This window comes from Ciona robusta, chromosome 13, assembly GCF_009617815.1.
Source record: "Ciona robusta chromosome 13, ASM961781v2".
In the NCBI taxonomy this organism is placed as follows: domain Eukaryota; kingdom Metazoa; phylum Chordata; class Ascidiacea; order Phlebobranchia; family Cionidae; genus Ciona; species Ciona robusta.
The window spans coordinates 1,978,896-2,004,571 of record NC_143247.1 but is presented as its reverse complement, the minus strand read 5'-3'; the positions used below and the strand labels follow the sequence as shown (position 1 = coordinate 2,004,571).

The following is a 25,676-nucleotide window of genomic DNA, read 5'->3' as shown; positions in this document are numbered from 1 at the left end:
TGCGTAAAGTTTTTAAACATATTTTTCGCTAGGTTGCTACAATTACAATCTAGACGTTATGTTTTTGCTCGATGGTTCTGGTACAGTGAACACCACGGAGTTCGAAACATCGTTACGATTTATTAAACAAGTTATTGCTCCTTTTGATTTACGATTTACAAGAGTTGGGGTTATGCAGTATTCTCATTGGTACAGAAGAAAGTAAGTTTGTGGCTTTTTAAAGCCCTATTTAAAAGCCCAAAGCCCATATTTCAAAACCGAGATTTTGTTTTTGAAGTTAAATTTTTGAAGTTAAAATTTTGAAGTTACCAATTTAAAGCCAGTATTTTTTACACTACATTTTAAGGCCTATATTTAAAGCCGACATTTTAAAGCCAACATTTCAAAGCCAACAAATTTATGGTTTTCATTTTTAAACCAGCTACCTAATACTAAAAATCCTAAAGCTGCTGTCTTTAGGTTTGAACTCGTTTAATTCTCAAGTTTTTATTTTCACTCAGACCCATGACAGCTGCGGACCAACGCTTCCTACAAACCCACATCAGTGTGGGTGAACATAGGACAAGTTCTCAATTTGAGGTAAGAACTATTTATAACTTGACAGTGAGCATGAGGTGTATAAATACACCATGTGTGTCTGGTGTATAAGAAGACACCCATGTTATAACTCAACAGTGAGCATGAGGTGTATGAATACACCATGTGTGCCTGGTGTATAAGAAGACACCCATTTTATAAAACAGTATACTACCAAACCTAAATCAACCCTTTTTACAGAGTGCATTAAACTCCATTACAAGGCACGGCTTCACTTCATACTTGGCACATGCAATGGAAAAAGCAATTGTGTTAGATATGTCACAATCTGAGCGGTTTGGTGACCCTTGCACAAGAAAGGCTCTGGTAGTTCTGTTGGATGGCAGGTAATGTGTTTGTTTTATAGAAATTTTTCCCCTTATGCTCAATCGAGTTATAACATGACTGTCTTCTTATACACCAGACACACATGGTGTATTCATACATCTCATGCTCACTGTTAAGTTATAACATGGGTGTCTTCTTATACACCAGACACACATGTTGTATTCATACACCTTATGCTTACTATTGAGTTATAACATAGGTGTCTTCTTATACACCAGACACATATGATGTATTCATACACCTCATGCTCACTGTTCAGTTATAACACGGGTGTCTTCTTATACACCAGACACACATGGTGAATTCATACACCTCATGCTCACTGTTCAGTTATAAAACGACTGTCTTCTTATACACCAGACACACATGCTTACTGCCTAGTTATAACATGTATTACATTTCACAGAACGACAGACGCATACTACTTACCTACTAGTATAAACATAGCAAATGTTTGGGAAGTAAACATATTAGCTGTTGGAGTCGACCGTTACATACAGCAAGAATTATTGGTATGTATGAATGAATTTTACTTATTTATCCTTGCGTGGCGGAGTAATGATAGTCATTATAACACGGATGTTCTGTTTCATACACCTCGTGCCCGCTTACGAGTTACCATGTATGTTACTTTGTGAGTGATTGTTTTTCTTTACTCGTTTTTTTTATGCTAGTTTGCGCACCTACTTCTAACCTTGAGGTTTTGGGTTCAAGGCTCGTCGCTGCTACCATTGTGGGTGTATGTGTTCTTGGGTAAAACACGTAACGGCAATTGCTCCAACCCAGTGGTCACTAATGGGTTGTATAAATTGTCATGAAAAAAAAATCACCCACAAAGTTACATGTGTGGTAAGAATGAAGAAGAATGTAAATTACTTTATCCTCGCGTGGCCGGAAAACGACAGTCATTATCACATGGGTTTAACACCTCGTGCCAGCTTACGAGTTACCATGTATGTTACTTTGTGGGTGATTATTTTTTTGGGATTTTTTTTTTTTGTATGGCTGATAATTTGGACAACCCATTAGTGACCACTGGGTTGGAGCAATTGTCGTTAAGTGTCTTGCCCAAGGACACATACGCCCACAATGGTAGCAGAGACGAGCCTTGAACCCATTACCTAATGGTTACAGGCAGGCGCGCTAACCACTACGCCACGGCGCCGGTAACTTATAACCTGGCACGAGGTGTATGAAACAGAACACCCGTGTTATAACGACTGTCATTACCCCACCACGCGAGGATAAACAAGTTACATTCATTCATTCATAACGTATTCAACTTTTGCTTTTCAGACTATAACATCAAGCCGGCGGGAACACATATTTACGACAGAAAATTTCTCTGGCTTGGTAAACCTAGCGCCAGAAATTGCAAACACCTTACAGGCATTGGTCTCGTAACGCATTTAAAGCCTAAATCTGCTGTACATTTCTGAATTAATATATTGTATTCACAAATAGAACATTATGTGCGAATCGTATTTCGTGTACATTTAAAAAAGCAAGAGGGGGTCTGGTTATAACCCAGAGGTGATGGGTTCAAGGCTTGTCGCTGCTACCATTGTGGGCGTATGTGTCATAGGGCAAGACACTTAGCAGCAATTGCTCCAACCCAGTGGTCACTAATGAGTTGTTAAAGTTGTCAGCCATACATACAAATATAAATGATGTTATAAGCTTCTCAAGAAAGGACAATCGCACTAAGTTAAATACGTAGTAACTCGTAAGCTGGCAGAAGGTGTATGAAACCAAACACCCGTGTTATAACGACTGTCGTTTTCCGGCCACGCTGGAATAAAGTAAGTTACATTTATTTATTTTAATATTTAAATACAACACGCATTTTTTCGATTTATAATCTTTATAAAACGTACCGTCGTTGGCGATTCGGTTATACACATAGTAATAATACAGTAGCCTACGAGACTATTTCGCAAAATTCGCTTTAAAAACTGAATAACAGGAATCGTACTGTGGGGTAAGATGGGTACCGTTAGCGCATAATATCCCATATTTCCTGATCGTGTTTTTAACAATTAACAACGCTCTTTTAGAGACATAAGGATACGGTTATATAATTCTGTAAATATTCTTTGTTTCCTAGCAAATGGGACGAGAAAAGAGAGTAAAAATTTCCCATCTTACCCCACTTTATTTTACATGTGCAAGACAGTTTCGGTCAAAGATTATGATTTCAAAAAATGTGCTGAGAAATCGTTTTACGCACGGTGCTGTATGGTATTCAGTTATTACATTAGCGACGTCACGCATATATCACGTCATTTTGTGACGTCACGTTTATTACGTCATTTCGTGACGTCACGCGTAGTTTAGTTCGTGTTCTGTCGTCAATTTGACTGATTCCTCTTCTGTGTCTCCTGAGATAAAAAAAAAGTTTTTTTGTCATACACCTTATACTTTCTGTTGAGTTATAACATAGGTGTCTTCGTATACACCAGACACACATGGTGTATTTATACACCTCATGCTTACTGTTGAGTTATAACATGGGTGTCTTCTTATACACCAGACACACATGGTGTATTCATACACCTCATGCTCACTGTCGAGTTATAACATGGGTATCTTCTTATACACCAGACACACACGGTGTATTCATACACCTCATACTTACTGTTGAGTTATAACATGGGTGTCTTCTTATACACCAGACACACATGGTGTATATACAGCATATGCTATTCTATATACAGCATATGCTATTCTATACCCGAATATAAAAGTAGAACTTACCGTTTCTCGTATACCATTGCCCCTCACTAACTCTTTTATAATGACTGCAATAGCCCTGAAATATGGCATTGTAGTTGTCAGTATAAAGTATTTTAAAAAATCATAATATAATCTCCCACAAAGTTACATACGTGGTAACTGGTCATCGGGCACAAGGTGTATGAAACAGAACACCCGCGTTTTAACGACTGTCGTTGCCCCGACAAGCGAGAATAAATAAGTTACATACGTGGTAACTCGTAAGCGGACACGAGGTGTATGAAACAGAACACCAGTGTTATAACGATTGTCATTGCCCCGCCACGCGAGGATAAACAAGTTACATTTATTTATTCAGAACTAAAAAGTTGCCACGAGGTGTATGAAAGAGAACGGATGTCGTGTGTTTAAACAATTAACAACGGTTTAAGAAGTCGTAAGGATACAGTTTTATAATTCTTTGAATATTCTTTATTTACTACCAAATGAGACTAGAAAATAAGATGAAAAATGTCCTATCTTCCCCCACCCTACTATACGTCTAAATAGGACATCATACCTTTTTAGTAACCATTACAGTAATAGATATGAGGACCATAATAAGAAGTATTCCAGCTAGTATTAACAGTATGGCAGATTTTGACATTTTTCGTGTTACACCAGTTGTTGAGTGTTTATTTACTGAGATATCTGCAAGAAAAAAGTTTTGTTTTACAATTGGTATATATACGTAGGAATTGGGTGTCTTCTTATACACCAGACACACATGGTGTATTCATACACCTTATGCTCACTGGTAAGTTATAACATGGGTGTCTTCTTATACACCAGACAAACATGGTGCATTCATACACCTCATGCTTACTCTTGAGTTGTAACATGGGTGTCTTCTTATACACCAGACACACATGGTGTATTCATACACCTAATGCTCACTGTTGAGTTATAACATAGGTGTCTTCTTATAAACCAGACAAACATGGTGTATTCATATACCTCATGCTCACTATTGAGTTATAACATGGGCGTCTTCTTATACACCAGACACACACGGTGTATTCATACACCCCATGCTCACTGTTCAGTTATAACATGGGTGTCTTCTTATACACCAGACACACATGGTGCATTCATACACCTCATGCTTACTGTCAAGTTATAACATGTGTGTCTTCTTATACACCGGACATATTTAACACCACATGCGCGCTGCCAAACGCTTTTAAAAAGTAACTTACCCGTAGCACAACATTTTCTACTCATTGGCCCCCCGCACATGTTTTCATGATATTTTCCATTGCAGTCTGTATCTACATGTTGACATTTTCCACCTCCAGTAAGGCATGGTTGGTCTTCATTCGACCATGAGGCTATAACTGAAGGACCTGAGGTAATAAGTAAATAAATGAATGAATGTAGCATGTTTATGCTTTTGTGGTGAGGCAATGACAATCGTTATAACACGGATGTTCTGTTTCATACACCTCGTGCGTGTTTACAAGTTACCATATGAATTAATGAATGAATTAATGAATGAATGAATGAATGAATGAATGAATGAATGAATGAATGAATGAATGAATGAATGAATGAATGAATGAATGAATGTAACTGATTTGTTCTTGCGTGGTGGGATTATGATAGTCGTTATAACACGGGTGTTCTATTTCATATGCACCTTGTACAAATTTACAAGTTAGCACATGAATGAATGAATGAATTAATGAATGTAACTCGGATGACGGGCAACGACAGTCGTTTTAAACATAATAACACGGGTGTTCTGTTTCATACACCTTGTACCCGCTTACGAGTTACCGCATGTAATTTATTTATCCTCGCATGGTGCGGCAACTACAGTGGTTATAACGAGTTTCCACGTATGTAACTTTGTGGTCAACACTCCCTGTCCAGACTGTCTGCCATACACTAAGAAAAAATACCTGGTGTACAGCAAACTCTATAGTGAGGCCCGTCACATAAGTTAGAATCAGTTGTGCCGTTACAACTATGTGCTGCGTGTTGGCAATCTCCAAACGTTGTATGGCAGTCTTCTTCTAACGTATTCCAATCCCTAACAGTTTGTTCGTCTATAAAATAAAGGATTTTGGTTTAGAACGAATGAATGAATGAATGAATGAATAAATGAATGAATGAATGAATGAATGAATGAATGAATGAATGAGTGAATAAATGAATGAATGAATGAATGAATGAATGAATGAATGAATAAATGAATGAATGAATAAATGAATGAATGAATGAATGAATGAATGAATAAATGAATGAATGAATGAATGAATGAATGAATGAGTGAATGAATGAATGAATGAATGAATGAATGAATGAATGAATGAATGAATGAATGAATGAATGAACGAATGAATGAATGAATGTAACTTATTTCTTTAATCTCAAGTTGCAAGCCAGTAAGAGTTGGTATAAGTATAAGACCTTATTATGATGTGTTCTGTTTTATACACATCGTGCTTGTTTATGAGTTACCACGTATGTAACTTTGAATGTGAATGAATGAATGTAACTTATATTCTCGCGTGGCGGGGTAATGATAGTCGTTATAAACGGGTTTCCTGTTTCACACACATCGTGCCCCGCTTTTAGGGTACAACGCATGTGTCTCTGTGTGTGAATGACTAGATGTAACCCATTTATTCTCGTGTAGCAGGGCAATGAGAGTAGTTATAACACGGGTGTTCTGTTTCATACACATCGTGCCCCGCTTTTAGGGTACAGCGCATGCATCTCTGTGTTTGAATGACTGAATGTAACTCATTTATTCTCGTGTAGCAGGGCAATGAGAGTAGTTATAACAAGGGTGTCTGTTTCATACACCTCGTTTTAACTTTTAAGTTACCATGTATGCAACTTTGTATGTAAATGAATGTAACTTATATATTCTCGCGTGGCAGAGACGTGAGGATACGGTTACCTAATTCTGAAAATACACTTTGTTTACTACCAAATGAGACGGGAAAATAGAATAAAAACATGTTGCTGCTTACCCCACCCTACTATAAAAGGTAACCAATTACCTGGTTCGCAGCATTTTCTAGTTTTCGGACCTCCGCATTTACCAGCAGTGAAATTCCCGTACCCGCAAGACGAATGGTCCCATTGGCAGATTCCCCAGTCAGTATGACAACCCGTGTCCCCTTTTTCCCACGCTTTCTTGCTTTCCGCACCTGTTGGATGACGTCATATATTGTGACGTCATGTTTTGTGACGCTTCGTTTTTGTGACAGCACCAAACTATTCTTCGTTTTCATTTTCGTGAAAAAAAAATGTTCTGCTGAAATCTAGTTTTGGTAAAACCATTTTTTTTTCATGAATCTGTTTTATTTTCGTTAATCTGCCCAAAACTTAGTCCCAAATAGTCCCATTTTAGCCACGTTTTTTTTTATAAAATGCCCGCACCGATAGTTAATAACAAAACTGTTTCCTTTTATAAAACCGATTAAATTTAACATCGAAACAGTATACCATTCAAGTCACGTCTTTTCACAAAAAATGGGTTCGAAACCCACACTCGGTACTTAACAACACATACTTGGTAAACAGCACTGCCTCTGCGCTGGCCCGCCACATGTTTTAGATTGAAAAGGTCCATCACAAGACGTTGTTGCTAGCTGGCATACACCTAATACTTCTAAACATTGGTCGTCGTTTTTAATCCAGCTGCGAATCGCTTCAGCGCCTGTTTGGAGATAAAACAATGAAGTCATAGTTCGTGACGTCAGAAATGACGTCATAATTCGTGACGTCAGAAATGACGTAATAAGGTAATGAATTTAAGTTTCGTTGTAAGAAATTACAGTTGTTATAAAACTGGTAAATATAAATGAATGAATGAATGTAACTTACCTTATCCTCGCGTGGCCGGAAAACAACAGTGGTTATAACACTGGTGTTCTGTTGCATACACCTCGTGCTAGCTTACAAGTTACCACGTATATAACTTTGTAGGTAAATATTTAAAAAAATGACTATTTTTTCCACCTTTTTTTTTTTGTAAATGAAAATTATGTTTTATTTTACCTGGCGAACAGCATTTTCGGTTGGCAGGACCTCCGCATGTAGCTTCTCCCCACACCCCATCACAAGTAACTGTATCAAGCTGACATGTTCCATATATATTTTCGCACGACTCGTCCTTTTCAGTCCAGGATTTTACAACGGCTTGACCTGCGTTGTAAAAATGAATGCGTTAAGAAGTCACAAAGTTACATATGTGGTAACTTGTAAGCGGGCACGAGGTGTATAATCAGAACACCCGTGTTATAACGACTGTCGTTGCTCCGCCACACGAGAATAAACAAGTTACTTTCATTCAATCACCCACAAAGTAACATACATAGTAACTCGTAGGCGGGCAGAACTGTATGAAACAGAACACCCGTGTTATATAGTAGGGTGGGGGAAGATGGGACACCTTTAGCACATAATATCCAAATATCCTGATCGTGTTTTAAACAATTAATAGCGGTCTATGGGAGCCGTGGGGATACGGTTTTAGAATTCTTAGAATGTTTTTTTTGTTTACTACCAAATGGGACGAGAAAATGGAACGAAAAGGTGTCCCATCTTCCCCCACCCCACTCTAACACTGTCGTTCAAGATTAAATTTTACAAAATATTGGATTTGCATTTATTTTAGCTGTGTTTGTATATGTTAGATTTTTCAGTTTATATGTATATGGTTTACAGGCGTTGTACCTTATGCTTGTCGAATTATAACATGAGTATCTTCTTGTAGAGTTATAACACGGGTGTTCTGTTTCATACACTTCGTGTCCGCTTACGAGTTAGCGCATAAGTAACTTTGTGGGTAACTATATTTTTTGCAATTTATTGCTGACAATTTAGACAACCCATTAGTGGCCACTGGATTGGAGCAATTGCTGTTAAGTGTCTTGCCCAAGGACACATACGCCCACAATGGTAGCAGCGACGAGCCTCTATACAATAATACATATATATATATATATATATATATATATAACAGCTATTATCAAAATAAAACTAATTTTTTTAAAAATTTACTTGGGATACAGCATGCTTCTTTTTCATCAGTGCAGATCCCATTCACTTTAGAGTGATCATTAGTGCATGACGAGTCTTCCGGTACGCAGTTCCCATAATTGCTAATGCATACTTGGTCTTTAAGTACTGCTTTTGTAGTTTGTACAGATAATGGTGTTGTAGCTATTGTAGTAGTAGTTGTTGTTGTTGTTGTTGTTGTTGGAGTTATAGGCCTGTTGGCCGCGCCAGCTGTTGACTGTTCAGTTTTTGGAGTATTCGTCGCTAAATATAAAATAACATATTTTTTTAATAGTAGAATGGGTATAAGACATGTTTTCGTTCTATTTTCTCGTCCCATTTAGTAGTAAACAAAGAACATTCAAAGAATTATAAAATCGTATCCTCACGACTCCCATAGACCGTTGTTAATTGTTTAAAATACGATCAGGATATTAAGATATTATGTGCTAAAGGTGTCCCGTCTTCCCCCATATTAATATATTATTGTTTATAGTAAGATGGGGTATAATGGGACATGTTTTTGTTCTCTTTTATCGTGCCATTTGGTGGTAAATTTAGTATATTTACAGAATTATTACAACGACAGTGGTTATAACACGGGTTTTCTGTTTCATATACCTTGTGCCTGCTTACGAGTTACTATCCAGCATATGCAACATATGAATTACTATTCAGCATACTGTACAGCTATGTTAGATAAATATCCCATATTTCCCAATCGTGTTTTTAACAATTAACAACAATTAACAACGCTCTTTTAAAGTCGAAAGGATACAGTTATATAATTCTGTAAATATTCTTTGTTTACTACTAAATGATACCGTAAAATAAAACGAAAACATGTCCTATCTTACCCCGTACTGATATATGATATTTTCAGTAAATCAATTTAGACACATCATAGAAATTGATGACGTACCTGGATATGTGACGTCACTGGCAACTGAAACAATGATGTAGGCAAATATCAAAAACACTTTCATATTGTAGATTACATATAGAATATTAATATAAATATTATGTCTATTTCTGTAAATATAAAATTTGCTGTTATTATTTTGGTAAGTAATAATGTAACTTGCTTTATCCTCGCGTGATGGGGTAACGATAGTCGTTATAATATAACACGGGTGTTCTGTTTCATACACCTCGTGCCAGCTTACGAGATACCACGTTTATACTTTTCCTGTAACTGCATTTTCTGTTTAGCTGACAAATTAATCTAATCATTGGTAATCACTCAAAAGCGGCCACAAGGTGTAATAAACAGAACACCCGTGTTATAAGTTATAACTACTGTCTCTGCCCAGCCACGCAAGGATAAAGCAAGTTTCATTCATTTCTCGCCAAACGTAATTCTATATCCGGGTCTGACGCGTATATAACTGTACGGTTGTCTTATAACAACAAATTCTATACTTTACGTTCTACGTTAAAACTGTCGTGGTTTATAGTCAAAAATATTTAACGATTACTGACAAAAACTCATTTTTTCTGCTGTCATTGCTACCAGGCATGATGTAGTTTTAAAAATTCCTCCTATATACTAAAACTATGGTTATAACCTAATGATTTTGCCGTATTATATGCCAATTAGGTGTAGCGACCACGCTTATTTTCTTCGAACTAAATGTAAGCGTGTTTTAACAACTGTTGTTTTGTCGCTATATCCTGTCTTTTTGTTTAAAATATTTCTAAATCTTCACTACCGTAATCGAAGAAACAAATAAAGTTATTAACCTTATTATTATAAATACCTTTAAAAACTAATGTTTTTTATAAGCGCATTTTTCAAACCTTACCAACGAAAATAATAAAATATTGCTATTATGTTCAGAAAATCCGTTTTACTCGTATATAAAGTACTTTGTGGTATAAGATGGATACCGTTAGAACATAAAATCCTATATTTCTATACCTTTCTTTTATAAATTACCTACGCTATTTTAGAGTCGAAAACTGTATAAATATTGTCTACTATAACAAAAAGGAATCCATCTTACCCCCTGCCTACTGTATAGTCTTTATACAGTATATATAACAGTGTTATAGTGTTACGCACTGTATTAGATGTAAATCCAATTCACAGAGCTTGCGGATATGACACACCTTTTCTATTTCCTACTGCGGCATTATGCACAGATTATAATATCGGCGTGTTAAACGCGTATAGTACTGTGGAGTAAGATGGATACCGTTAGCACATAGTACCCTACTATATATATTACAGCGGGGTAAGATGGATACCTTTAACACCTAAATGCCATATTTTCGGGTCGTGTTTTTAACAATTAACAACGCTTTTTAAAGTCGTGAGGATACAGTTATATAATTCTGTAAATATTCTTTGTTTACTACCAAATGAGACGGTAAAAGAGAATGAAAACATGGACTATTTTACCCCAACCAACAATATGTACAGTAGGGTGGGGGAAGATGGGACACCTGTTGATTCTATTTTCTCTTCCAATTTGGATAGTAAGTAAAAAACATTCAAAGAATTATGAAACTGTATGTTTACAACTCCCATGCACCGTTGTTAATTGTTTGAAACACGATCAGGATATTTGGATATTATGTGCTAAAGTTGTCTCGTCTTTACCCCACCCTACTATATATTGAGCGGGGTAAGATGGTCTATAACTTCATTTTATAGAAAAATGTTTTGCATATTTTCGGCTGTCAAATACATCATAAACACTCTGTCTATACATTAGCTTTTAAAATGTAATTTATTTTTCTTTCGTAGTATTTCTGACTAGTATACAGCCTATATCCTGTATAAAACATACGGTCCAAAACTATATTCCAAAATAAATCACAGTCACATTTCTGTATAGCCGTTTGGTATCAGTAATAAGCCGTATGGCGCTGAATACTATGGGCGCCATTTAGTAACCAGATCACTTAAAACGGAAATAGGAAAACGATTAATTAGGCTCTTATGTGATAGAGGCCAATACGTTCTAACTTATAGCCTTAATATAGTAATAAAAACTGCGCTATTCTAAATTTTATTATATATTAGGGTGGGGGAAGATGGGACATCTTTAGCACATAATATCTAAATATCCCGATCGCGTTTTACAACAATTAACAACGGTCTATTGGAGTCGTGAGGATACGTTTTATAATTCTGTGAATGTTCTTTGTTTACTGGAAAAATGGGACGAGAAAATAGAATAAAAAGGTGTCCCATCTTCCCCCACACTACTATATACAGTGGGGTGGGGGAAGATGGGACACCTTTAGCACATGATATCCAAATATCCTGATCATCTATTAAACAATTAACAACGATCTAGGGGAGTCGTGAGGATACGCTTTTATAATTTTTTGCATTTTCTTTGTTTACTACCAAATTGGGCGAGAAAATAGAATGAAAATGTGTCCCATCTTCCCCCAACCTACTATATATCTAAATTCTGACTAATCGATGACGCTCTCTGCTGTATTATATCATCAAAACTGAATCAGTATTAAATGTAAAATCTACCAGAAGCTATTACGTACTCATGTCTTTAGCAGCTATATAGGCTTTAACACTACAAAGCGTATACGCTTCAGTATTTCAGAACAGCTGTTTTAGTTCTCACGCTAAAAAGTTCAGTTTGTACAAGCTGTTATAGGTTTTACTCTGTTTACATTTGAATACCGCTATGTCAGTTTGGCGGCGCACATTTTCAATATGGGTTCTTTGTTTATTCTTTTCGCGGAAAGGTCTATATGCTGTTAAAGCGTAAAAAGTATTTCCAAAATTCAGTATGCTTAAAACAGTAAAAGAATGTTAACTAATATGAATATTTTAGCTTAGATTATGAAATATTTTTGATTTAAACAAGTATTCTTTCTTTTCGGCAAAGTATATTAAAAAAAACGCTTCCCAATATATTTACATTTTTATTTTTTCAACTGGCAGCACTTTCGACCTGACGTCACTTTTTCCTGGCGCTTTTTTTGTCACGATTTCAATTTATTTTGTTTTTCGTAAAAATGTATTTTGTTTTGTACACATTTTATAGGATTTTCTTGTGTGTTAGTTGTAAATTTTTAGACTAGATTTAGGCCAGTATTGTACGACAAAGTTTCGCATTTTTATGCGAAGTTGTAAAAAATTAATGCATTAACAAAAATACACGAAACAAAATAACAGCTTTATTTTGTTTAATTTCTTTCTTTTGTAACGGAAATTTTGTTGTAGGAAAAAGGAACACTGTTAAAATAAATGTAATTTCTTTTGATCTAAGTAATATTTACTGAATTTTACTGCAAAAACAAACAACTACCAAAACAAGAACAAAGGGAATATTTTTATCTCCAAAAAAAATCGAAAAAAAAACGTTTTTTTTTACATAATTTGCCCAAAAGTTTATAGTATTGCTCAAAATTTATGTGATTTGGGTTACTTTTCAATATTTTTTAACCCGGTATGAGCAAAGTGAATGAAGTTATAGTGATTTCTTCTGACGAAGAGGACATTTTCGAGGTGAAAAAAAGTTCGGAAAGAATTTCTGAAAAAATTGAACTAAATCCAGAAAAATCCAACGGACATTCTGAAATCAAAAGTCCTGAAATGAAAATGGCAACGGAATTAAAAATAAAGGAAAAAAACGAAAAATGTGCAAACTTAAATGCCGGTTCAACACCGCAAACTAAATCAGAGAAACTTTTAGAAGAGGTTAGTTTATTTTCATTTTGTTGTTACTAATTAGTTATAATATATATAGGCCTATATATCTGTTATTGTTATAGCCTAGAGGTTATGGGTTCAAGGCTCGTCGCTGCTACCATTGTGGGCGTATGTGTCCTTGGGCAAGACACTTAACGGCAATTGCTCAAACCCAGTGGTCACTGTTCACTAATGAGTTGTTTAAACTGTCCGCTATACATTACATATCAATAAAAGTCAACAAAAAATGACTCATTTAGTTTAGTAGGTGGTAAGTTTTTTATGAAATAGAGAATTGTGTTATAATGACTGTCGTTTTCAGGCTATGTAACTTATTTAACCTTCTGTGGCAACTTACGAGTTACTCCGTATATAATATGTAACTTTGTGGGTGAATGTTTTTTTGTTGACAATTTAGACAACCGTATAAAAAAGTTACATTTATTTATTCATAATTCTACTACATTAATTATTTTACGTAAATAACTGAAATAAATTTCGCGAATTCGACCCTGATCTGGTGCTCATAGAGTTGAACGATTCTTGTGTGAAGAAATACATTAAGGATCTGGTGCTACGAAAACGTAACAGAAAAAAATCCAGTCCAACCAATTTAACAATAAAATATAAATATTTCGCCTAAATGGCAACGTCAGTCTATTGTTTAAAAAGTTCCATCGTTTTCGTAGCACCAGATCCTTACTGTATTTCTTCACACAAGAATCGTTCAACTCTATGAGCCCCAGATCAGGGTCAGATTCGCGAAAATTAGTATTGAGATTCTAACAAAACTGCTACATTGTTTTACTTTACACCCAAATACATTAAAACGATGTATTTTCAAATTGTAAAGCTGTTTTACATAAAAAAGTTGCATTCGTTCAAAATTATTCATAATAAATATACCATATTTTTTCTACAGTTCATAGCCCTATGCATGCCTCTTATGAAGAGCCAAAACAGGCCAGATGACGTTATCCAATTTCTTAGACGCAGATATATTAACGCCAGTTCTAATTATAAAACCTCAGATTCGTTTTGTTGCAATTTGCAGAGGTAATTTTCATAGCTTTTTAAGACTAATTAATGCTATTATAATGCAGTCTGTACTATACATGTTAAGTTTTGGACTTGTTTAGGCATTACTTGAAATAACTGACTTGTTTAGGCATTACTTGAAATAACTGACTTGTTTAGGCATTACTTGAAATAACTGACTTGTTTAGGCATTACTTGAAATAACTGACTTGTTTAGACATTACATGAAATAACTGACTTGTTTAGCCATTACATGAAATAACTGACTTGTTTAGGCATTACATGAAATAACTGACTTGTTTAGGCATTACATGAAATAACTGACTTGTTTAGACATTACATAAAAAAAATGATTTAATTTTTTTGCAGGTGCATAAAAGAGTTACAAAAAGGCGGCGTTTCAAGAGAATTTGTTTACATTAATGATATAACTACAGAATTACAAAAACACACAACTAAATTAGCAAAGTGAGTCTTCATTATTTATATAAATATATAATATATTTGAAAACTGAAATGTTGCTGTAGGCCTGTAAGAATAGGGGTCACATTTTATTTTTTTACTAAAATCTGGGGTGAAATTGTTAAAATACAGTTACACTCATAGTTGTCAAACATAGGGAACCTCATTGATTGATGTGGTGAATGCAATATACTTTGGCTTTGCTTGTTTGTATAGACACCTAATAGCAGGGTAAAACAGATTTCAAAAATATGTTTTAGCACCTAAGTTTTAGCCTGCTGTTAAGTGTCCATATATATTTTAAGCAGAGCCAAAGTATTTTGCATTCACCACATTAATCAACGAGGTTTCCTATGTTTGACAACTATAAGTGTAACTGTATTTTAACAATGTCACCCCAGATTTTACTAAAAAATGTGACGCCTAAAGGCCTAAGTATATATTTAAAACAATGTATTTTTTTCAGGAGAAAATTAAATGGTTCATCTGAAAAAGAAGAAAAGACGGAAAAAAGGTTAAAAATTTCAGAAAATAGTTTAACTGAAAAACCGATTCCTCAAACACATACTAATGGACCAGGTAATATTACATAGGCATTAAAAATAAATATTTATATATAGTAGGGTGGGGGAAGACGGGATACTTTAACACATAATATCCAAATATCCTGATCGTGTTTTAAACAATCAACAACACTCTATGGGAGTCGTGAGGATACGGTTTTATAATTCTTTGAATGTTCCTTGTTTACTACTATATGGGACGAGAAAATAGGACGAAAAAGGTGTCCCATCTTCCCCACCCATTATATATATATATATATTTTTTTTTGTCTAGGCACTTCTAGTGAGCATGAAGGGCCAGATTTGACACACGACGAACAATCGTCATCCAGTGTTACAGCAAAGGATGAAATTGAGGAAAAAATTCGACGCTATGAAGACATGATGAAACGGGTAAGAATAACATGTGTATAGGTCTTTATTGTATAGTAGGGTGGGGGAAGATGGGACACCTTTTCATTCTGTTTTCTCGTCCCATTTGGTAGTAAACAAAGAACTTTGAATGAATTATGAAACCGTATCCTCACGACTCCCATAGAGTGTTGTTGATTGTTTAAAACACAATCAGGATATTTGGATATTATGTGTTAAAGTGTCCCATCTTCTACCACCCTACTATTATAGTAGCGTAGGGGAAAATGAGACGTGTTTTGTTAAGCTGCATTTGTGAATTAACTTTAAAACAAGCCAAGTGCTTAGGGGTTGGAGAATGCCGGAAACTTTTGCAGTGGCCTTTAGACGAATATCGTCTTTATACGTGTAAACGTCACACACGCGCTACGTCACACACGGCATTGTTCGCCCGTGAATGCCACGTGGTGTGATGCAACCACAAATTCACCAGTCGTTATTTTAATGCGTGTAGTGTACTGTTATTTCGTTAATTGTGTTTTCCTTAACTAATTCATTCCGCAGAGTTGCTCCAATCATTCATTAAGTTAAATATAAATAAACAAACTTTGAAATAGGTTGTACCTTATCGTCTATGATTGGAGCCTACTTATTATGCCGTCAGTAAAATGCCCATACCCAGACTGTGGGTACAAAACTGAAGACGTGACAGATGACCTGCTTGTCGTTCTCCTGAAAATCCACGCGGAAAGCCACTATAGTGGCCAGGCACAGCCAATTAACGCCGCAAAGACGGAAAAAGTAAAGAGACCAAGTATCAAATCTGCCGGCACCACAGAGGAATGGAATTACTTCACCACCAGATGGGAGGAATATGTCACAGCAACGGGCGTCAGGGGTTCAGACAAAGTAATCCAGCTTTTGGAATGTTGCGACGAAGAACTCCGCAGGGACCTAACACGGAACGCTGGCGGATCTCTAAGCAATAAGAATGAAAAGGACGTTCTTGTGGCCATACACCAACTCGCAGTAAGAAAAGAAAATATCATGGTCGCAAGGTTAAAATTACATCATATGAAACAGGATAGAGACGAACCCATCCGCAGCTACAGTGCCCGACTACGTGGCCAGGCAAGCATCTGTAACTTCACAGTACGGTGCCAAAATTGCGAACATCATGTGAACTACACCGACAACATACTTCGTGACGTTCTATCCAGGGGTATATGCGACAACGATATACAAGCGGCCCTGTTAGGCGATCAGAACCAAGACAAATCGATCAACGAAGTACTTCAATTCATTGAAGCCAAGGAATCGGGCAAACGATCTGCATCTCAGCTGTTCGACACAGACACTGCAGCAGCAACGAGAAGCAGCTACCGCGCCAATCAAACCAAAAACACTCACATACGAAACGACGCACATCACACTCCAAACGATGACCGATTGTGCGGTTATTGTGGCAACAAAGGACATGGCAAATCGCCCACGAACCTAACAAGACAACAACAGTGTCCAGCCTTTTCGACATTCTGCAATTACTGCGACAAAAAGGGGCATTACGAGACAGTTTGTCGCAGCAAGGCCAGAGTCAGGAACAAACGAAACTCTGAAACGGCCATCGAAGCCGTGGACATTATAAGCTCCACCACTAATTGGCCGTCGTCCAGGGCGAAGAGAAACATATCACTAACCCACCACATATACAACAACCTAAACAAAACGTGGGAGAAACGCCATTCTGACCCCCAGCCAACCATCACGGTCACCGTTGAAGTCGCAATCAACGATTACAACTCACTAGGTCTTCATTCCACTATCGCGCACTGTAAATGCATTTTCCGAGCTATAGCGGACACAGGGTGTCAAAGCTGCCTCGGGGGGATGAACCTCGTCCGAAGTCTCGGGCTTACGAGAACCGACTTAGTCCCAGTCACCATGCGCATGCACACGGCCACTAACAAAGGCATCCACGTAATTGGCGCCCTGGTACTACGCATATACGGTCACGGGGGATCCAACATGTCTCTCGAAACACGCCAAATCGTGTATATAACCGACAGTACGGACAAGCTATACCTCAGCAAAGAAACGTGCACTGCTTTAGGAATAATACCCACAGGCTTCCCCAAAATAGGAGAAGCGATTCGGCCAATAGAAAGCGCCTCTGGTATTATGAACGACCTCGAAGATGAGCCATGCAGTTGCCCCAAACGTCAACTTCCCCCACCACGTCCCACCTCAATGCCTTTCGCACCGACTGAGGAGAATCGCAACAAACTAGAAAAATACTTACTCGATTTCTACAGAGCCAGCACCTTTAACACCTGCCCACACCAACCCCTCCCGCTCATGGAAGGCCCTCCGATACGGCTCATGATCGACCCAGATGCTACACCAACGGCACACCACAAACCCGTACCTGTCCCGCTACACTGGAGAGACAAGGTCAAAGCTGACCTAGATCGGGACGTTGCCCTTAACGTGATCGAACCAGTCCCGATAGGAGAACCCGTAACCTGGTGCCACAGAATGGTCATATGTGCCAAAAAGAATGGAACACCAAGAAGGACCATTGATTTCCAACCACTGAACAAACACGCGATAAGGGAAACACACCATACACAGTCCCCTTTCCAACAGGCACGTTCAGTACCTTCAGGGAAGAAGAAAACGGTCTGCGACGCCTGGAACGGCTACCACAGCGTACCAATCCACCCGGACGACCGTCACTTCACAACCTTTATTACCCCATGGGGCAGATACCGATACAAGACGGCACCCCAGGGCTACATAGCCTCAGGCGACGGCTATACAAGACGTTTCGACGAGATCGTCATGCACATATCGGATGTCACAAAATGCATTGACGACACACTCCTTTGGGCGGACAACATCGAAGGAAGCTTCCACCAAACAGTCGAATGGCTGGATATATGCGGAAGAAACGGTATCACGCTGAACCCAGACAAATTCCACTTTGCATCCGATGAAGTTGAGTTTGCAGGATTCAACATCACATCGGAACGAGTCAAACCCTGTCAACGCTACTTCAACGCCATCCGAGACTTCCCCGTCCCTAAAAACCTCACTGACGTTCGCTCATGGTTCGGGCTCATTAATCAAGTCTCGTACGCGTTCGCCTCTACAGACAGGATGCTCCCATTCCGCAACCTTCTAAAGCCTAAACAACCGTTCAACTGGACAGAGGAACTACAAAGCCTCTTCGACGAATCAAAACAAGTGATCATCGCCGAGATTAATGAGGGAGTGCAAATTTTCGACAAGAACAAGCCAACATGCCTTGCCACCGATTGGTCCAAGGACGGGATAGGATTTTGGCTACTCCAGAAGCACTGCCACTGCTCCTCAGAACAACCATTCTGCTGTAAGACCGGATGGAAAATCGTCCTAGTAGGTAGTAGATTTACCCATACAGCCGAATCTCGTTACGCACCCATCGAAGGAGAAGCCCTAGCCGTGGCAGAAGGTCTGGATCGCTCACGATACTTTGTCCTTGGCTGTAAAAACCTTACAATCGCCGTAGACCACAAACCACTGCTAAAAGTGCTCGGAGACCGATCGCTGGAGAACATTCCGAATGCGAGACTGCGCAACCTCAAAGAAAAAACCCTACGCTATAGATTTCGACTATGTCACATAGCTGGCATTCGACATAAAGCAGCAGACGGCCTATCCAGACATCCAACTGGAAAACCAGTCAAAATGGTACTCCCAGACGACATCGCCACCCTCCACCACCAAATAGCCCAAAACGACACTGTTGATCCCGCGGAAATCTTCCTTCCGCGATCCTTCCTTGCGGGTATACGCTTGGCCGCACAACCGCATGCAACATCGATTGATACCGCCCTCGTGACTGCACACGCTGCTCTGACCAACGTAAAGGCTGTGACCTGGGAACGCGTAAAACGTGCAACGGCAAGCGATCCAGCACTTAATGAGTTTGTGACGATGATCGAACAAGGGACTGTCCCTGAACTCAAGCATGAACTCCCTGACGAGCTCCGCGAATTCCACAGGTACAAAGAAGACCTACACACGGCGGACGGCGTTCTGCTTTACCGTGACCGGACAGTCATTCCTCAATCACTCAGAAACGAGGTCCTCGATAGTCTCCACGCAGCACACCAGGGCATAACGTCAATGTTATCACGCGCAGAGTCGTCCGTATTCTGGCCGGGAATTACCTCCGCAATCGCCGACACTCGCGAAAAGTGCAGTCAATGTAACCGAATGGCGCCATCACAGCCAAGTGCACCACCAACCCCACCAACACTCCCCTCTTACCCCTTTCAATACATCTGCGCAGACTATTTTCATTATGCTGGCGCAAACTACTTGGTCGTGGTCGACAGGTACTCAAATTGGCCTATCGTCACACGTGCAAAGGATGGTGCCAGTGGCTTAGTCACCTGTCTCCGTGATATATTTACCACATATGGAATATGTGATGAGCTGACATCAGATGGGGGACCAGAATTTAGCGCATCCGCTACAACAAAATTCCTTAAAGACTGGGGTGTACACCATCGTACCTCATCCGTCGCCTTCCCACACAGTAACTGCAGGGCGGAATTAGGAGTGAAGACTGTCAAACGCATGATCGTCGATAACCACGGCCCCAACGGCAATATCGACACAGACGCGTTCAAACGCGCTATGCTGCAATACCGCAATACCCCAGACAGAGACACTGGCTTCTCCCCAGCCATGTGTATCTTCGGGCGACCAATCAGAGATTTTATCCCCATCTATCCCGGACGGTACCATCCCCATCCAACGTGGCGTAACCTTATTACCGAAAGAGAAGCCGCCCTGCGAAACCGTCACATGAAAGCCCACGAGCGATGGTCCGAACATACCAAGCGCCTGACACCACTCGTTGTAGGCGATACAGTACGGATCCAGAATCAGGTCGGACGATTCCCTAAAAAATGGGACAAATCCGGCAAAATCGTCGAAGTACGACAGTTCGACCAGTATGTGGTACGAATGGACGGCTCCGGTCGGGCAACTGTCCGTAACCGAAAATTTCTCCGCAGGTATCAGCCATACACACCTCTCTCTATGACGACATCGTCGCCATACGCTGATGAACTGATAGATCACCAACAGACCCCCACGACCGAAGCACCGACACCTCAGACACGAACACCGCTGGCGTTATCGTGACTAAGACCACACAACGATCCAGGACTGCGCGAGTCGCCCCACAACCGTGTGAACACGTCACCCCAAACAACGACGACGTTACGACGGTCTGAACGAATTCGAAACATGACAACGACGATATAAGACATCATCAGTCTTTCGAGTCACCTATCCAAAAGACTTGGGGGGAGGTAGACGAATATCGTCTTTATACGTGTAAACGTCACACACGCGCTACGTCACACACGGCATTGTTCGCCCGTGAATGCCACGTGGTGTGATGCAACCACAAATTCACCAGTCGTTATTTTAATGCGTGTAGTGTACTGTTATTTCGTTAATTGTGTTTTCCTTAACTAATTCATTCCGCAGAGTTGCTCCAATCATTCATTAAGTTAAATATAAATAAACAAACTTTGAAATAGGTTGTACCTTATCGTCTAGCCTTCATAAAAAAAACTACAAAATTACCAAAAAAAACAAGTTTACAGAACAATGCCTAAATAAGAAAAAAATCGAAAATAAAAAAACAACATTTTTTTCCAGTTATCCGAATTTTAAAATTCCGATTTTTATTTCCAGTTATCTGAATTTTAAAATTCTGATTTTTATTTCCAGTTATCTAAATTTTAAAATTCTGATTTTTATCTCCAGTTATCCGAATTTTAAAATTCCGATTTTTATTTCCAGTTATCCGAATATTAAAATTCTGATTTTTTTCCAGTTATCCGAATTTTAAAATTCTGATTTTTTTCCAGTTATCCGAATTTTAAAATTCTGATTTTTATTTTCAGTTATCCGAATTTTAAAATTCTGATTTTTTTCCAGTTATCCGAATTTTAAAATTCTGATTTTTATTTCCAGTTGTCCGAATTTTAAAATTCTGATTTTTATTTCCAGTTATCCGAATTTTAAAATTCTGATTTTTATTTCCAGTTGTCCGAATTTTAAAATTCTGATTTTTATTTTCAGTTATCCGAATTTTAAAATTCTGATTTTTATTTTCAGTTATCCGAATTTTAAAATTCTGATTTTTTTTTCCAGTTATCCGAATTTTAAAATTCTGATTTTTATTTTCAGTTATCCGAATTTTAAAATTCTGATTTTTTTCCAGTTATCCGAATTTTAAAATTCTGATTTTTTTCCAGTTATCCGAATTTTAAAATTCTGATTTTTATTTCCAGTTATCCGAATTTTAAAATTCTAATTTTTATTTCCAGTTATCCGAATTTTAAAACTCTGTTTTTTTCCAGTTGTCCGAAGAAATAAAGCGCTACCAAGCCCACGAGTTATCATTGGATGAAATGGACGAGGATGACTCAGCATACGTGGAAGAGGGACAACTTAAAGATCGGATGATGAAGGTGAGTTGTTTCGAGTAATGTCTGAAAAACCTTTTTTTGGGTAATGTCTGGAAAAAATTTTTTTTTTCGTGTTATGTCTTCTGAAAAATAACTTGTTTTAAGTATTTTCTGAAAAAACAAATTTTTCAGGTAATGTCTGAAAAAATTTTTTTTTTGTGTTTTGTCTTCTGAAAAAACTTTTTTTTCCAGGTAATGTCTGAAAATTCTTTTTTTCTTCGTGTTATGTCTTCCGAAAAAATAAGTTTTTTTTCATGTAATGTCTAAAAAAATCATTTTTTTGTATAATGTCTAAAATAACGTGTTTTTTTCGTGTAATTTCTGATAAAGTTGCTCGATTTAAAAAAAATAATTTTTTACAGACTGACCAAACGAACTAGTTGTTTTTTGTAATGTCTAAAATCTTATTTTTTTAATGTTAAAACTAGTCTGTTGATTTCTTTGTTTGTGGGAACCTGGGATTTGGGCCAGGTTTGACCCATCACCCCTATTTTTTTCTGTGTAATGTCTGAAAAAATGAGACATTTCATATAAAAATTCGTACAATCTTTATAAAATCCCAATTTTTAGGTCTTCAACAAAATTTGTGCGCTGAAAAAAGTGAATAATTCGACGGGACGGCATATCGAACGTAAAATATGCGTAACTTGCACCAGGTTTCCAGAAATTAATAAAAAAGTTGAACAATACGTGAACCGGTACGTTATTAATAAAAAATTGCGATTTTCGTAACGAAATATTTGAAAAATGAAATCTATTTGAACCAGAGACTTCTAATGCCATTTTGGCGAAATGTATATCTTATAGTTCACAATTTGTTAGACTTTATTTGATATGTATTTCGTAGCACTTTATTCTGACTGTTTTTATCCTTGCGTGGTAGGGCAATGATAGTCGTTATAACACAGGTGTTCTGTTTCATACACCTCATGCTTGCTTACAAGTTACCACATTTTACTTTGTGAGTGAATGAATGTACTCATTTATCCTTGTGTGGCGGAGAAACAACAGTCATTATAACACGGGTGTTCTGTTTCATACACCTCATGCTTGCTTACGAGTTACCCCGTATATAATTTTGTGGGTGATTGTTTTTGTGAGGCTTTTTCTGTATGACTGACAATTTAGATAACCCATTAGTGACCACTAGGTTGGAGCAATTGCCGTTAAGTGTCTTGCCCAAGGACACATACGTCCACAATGTAGCACTCCCAAAATTACATGTAATAACTCATAAGCTAGCACGAGGTGTATGAAACAGAACACCCGTGTTATAAGACTATCATTGCCCTACCACTCAAGAATAAATAACTAAAATACATATATTTAATATTCTTTTTGCAGGAGCCAAAAATTCCCAGATTTTTTTTCCGTTTTATTTCTTGTAAAAAGAGCGAACATAAAACACTCGTTAATGTTAAGTGAAGCAAGTATTCAACAAATTGCAAGGTCTGCGTTTACTGAAGTAGGAGAAGCCATACAGGTATTATATTTCCAGTGTTGACCAATGTTTTTCAAGTGTTGACTTTTTTTTCAGTGTTGACCAGTAGTTTTTTTCAGTGTTGACCATTTTTTTCAGTGTTAACCAGTGTTTTTTGCAGTGTTGACCAATGTTTTTTGTCAGTGTTGACCCATGTTTTTAGTGTTGATTATTGTTTTTTGCAGTGTTGACCAATGTTGTTTGTCAGTGTTGACCATTGTTTTTTGCAGTGTTGACCAAATAATTTCAATTTCCAGTGTTGACCAATAATTGTGTTGACCAATAATAATTTTTTAAACAGAAAAGAAGAAGAACCGATGATTTATTAAACCGCGGATGTTATTTAACGGAAAAAATTGAAGAAATGCAAGATCCCGCTGAAACTGATAAATTATTAGAAGAAAAACTAAACCAAAACGGGTATTTTTAAAAAATTTTACCTTTTTTAAAAGAAAATTTAATAAAATTATCAACAAAGTTACATATGTAGTAACTCGTAAGCGGGCATGAGGTGTATAAAACAGAACACCCGCGTTATTACGACTGTCATTGCCCTGAAACATAAGCATAAACAAGCTACATTCATTTAAATTAACCAAAAAATTGTATTTTTTTCCAGCAAAGAAGCAAGAACTAAATTAACGTCAGTAATTGAAAACTTCTGTAAGCGCCAAACGGAAATTGAATCCGTCATTCCTAAATCTACTCAAGACAGTAGCGATCACGAAAATGACCCCGAGTGCGGCAGTGACCCGCCAAGTGTAGGACATTGTGTTTTTATATTTTTATTTTATAAAACATTTTTTATATTTTAAAATATTTTTTATGAATTTGTTAGGTTTTGTTGTCATATCTTAAACAATTAACAACAGTCTATGGGAGTCGTGAGGATATGGTTTTATAATTCTTTGAATGTTCTTTGTTGACTGCCTAATGGGACGAGGAAATAGATTAAAAAGCTGTCCCATCATCCCCCACCCTACTGTATATGTTTTTTGAAGAGATTTATTTAGGACGGTTGTATTTATAACTCAGTGGTCAGTAATGGGTTGTTTAAAGTATTAGCCACACCTAAAAAATGAATAAATGCCCCGAAAAAAAATAATCACCTACAAAGTAACATACATGGTAACTCGTAAGCTGGCACGAGGTGTATGAAATAAAACACTCGTGTTAAGACGACGGTCGTTTCCAGCCACGCGAGGATAAAGCAAGTTACACGCATAAGTTATTTTTTTGTTATTTTCAATTTTTTTAAATTTCAGGACGATAATGAAGATTCTGAAGAGTCTGATTGTGATGCAGACAATGGTACTGATGACATCACAATAAAAAAGTCCGAAACGGATAATGACATCATAGATATGACTAATTCAGATTAGCTGCCTTCACTTTTGTGCAATGTCGTTTTTCGTCGTTTTTTAAGGATATAAGAAGAAAATTGTTATAAATTGTCATTTTATACCGAAAACTGCCGAATTGTGTTCATAATAACACTTTATGCAGACTGTCGAGTGGTTATTGGTCATTATGGTATTTAAGCTATTATGGCATAGTGGTACACCTGCTTCTAGGCAAGAGATTTGGGTTCAAAGCTCGTCGCTGCTACCATTGTGGGTGTATGTGTCTTTGGGCAAGACACCTAACAGCAATTGCTCCAACCCAGTGGTCACTAATGGGTTGTCAAACTATGTTACGATTGATCACTCAAAAAGTTGCATACGTGGTACCTCAGAAGCGGGCACAAGGGGTATAAATCAGAACACCCGTGTTTAACGACTGTCGTTTTTTCCACCAAGTGAAGATAAAGTAAGTTACATTTATTCAGTAGCACTCTTTTAGTAATGTGATT

At 37.6% G+C, this 25,676-nt stretch overlaps 3 protein-coding genes across 6 annotated transcripts in view; 2 read left to right on the top strand and 1 right to left on the bottom strand.

Moving 5' to 3' along the window:
- The window catches only part of LOC149725732 (cubilin-like), a 31,105-nt gene extending 28,697 nt beyond the window's left edge, over window positions 1-2,408 (top strand). For all 4 annotated transcript variants that reach the window (XM_089891571.1, XM_089891575.1, XM_089891573.1 and 1 more), the window contains exons 37-41: window positions 33-201; window positions 501-579; window positions 778-923; window positions 1,331-1,436; window positions 2,221-2,408. In XM_089891571.1, the coding sequence (XP_089747697.1) occupies window positions 33-201; window positions 501-579; window positions 778-923; window positions 1,331-1,436; window positions 2,221-2,328 (608 nt within the window). In that variant the 3' untranslated portion in view covers window positions 2,329-2,408. The remainder of the gene's footprint in view (window positions 1-32; window positions 202-500; window positions 580-777; window positions 924-1,330; window positions 1,437-2,220) is intronic.
- Window positions 2,409-2,735: 327 nt separating this feature from the next.
- Window positions 2,736-9,787, bottom strand: LOC149725731 (uncharacterized). The gene is made up of 10 exons (XM_089891578.1): window positions 9,641-9,787; window positions 8,722-8,982; window positions 7,717-7,863; window positions 7,229-7,375; window positions 6,714-6,863; window positions 5,604-5,750; window positions 4,899-5,045; window positions 4,220-4,350; window positions 3,682-3,736; window positions 2,736-3,305 (listed from the first exon to the last, which is right to left on the bottom strand). The coding sequence occupies exons 1-10, from the start codon at window positions 9,702-9,704 to the stop codon at window positions 3,247-3,249; spliced, it is 1,308 nt and encodes a 435-aa protein (XP_089747704.1). The 5' UTR covers window positions 9,705-9,787; the 3' UTR covers window positions 2,736-3,246.
- A 2,487-nt stretch (window positions 9,788-12,274) lies between these two features.
- LOC149725730 (death domain-associated protein 6-like) lies at window positions 12,275-25,331 on the top strand. The gene is made up of 11 exons (XM_089891577.1): window positions 12,275-13,399; window positions 14,313-14,446; window positions 14,798-14,896; window positions 15,358-15,470; window positions 15,729-15,847; window positions 22,237-22,347; window positions 22,915-23,042; window positions 23,689-23,827; window positions 24,126-24,244; window positions 24,444-24,585; window positions 25,090-25,331. Exons 1-11 carry the CDS (start codon window positions 13,151-13,153, stop codon window positions 25,204-25,206), a joined length of 1,470 nt encoding a protein of 489 aa, XP_089747703.1. The 5' UTR covers window positions 12,275-13,150; the 3' UTR covers window positions 25,207-25,331.
- Window positions 25,332-25,676: the final 345 nt, after the last annotated feature.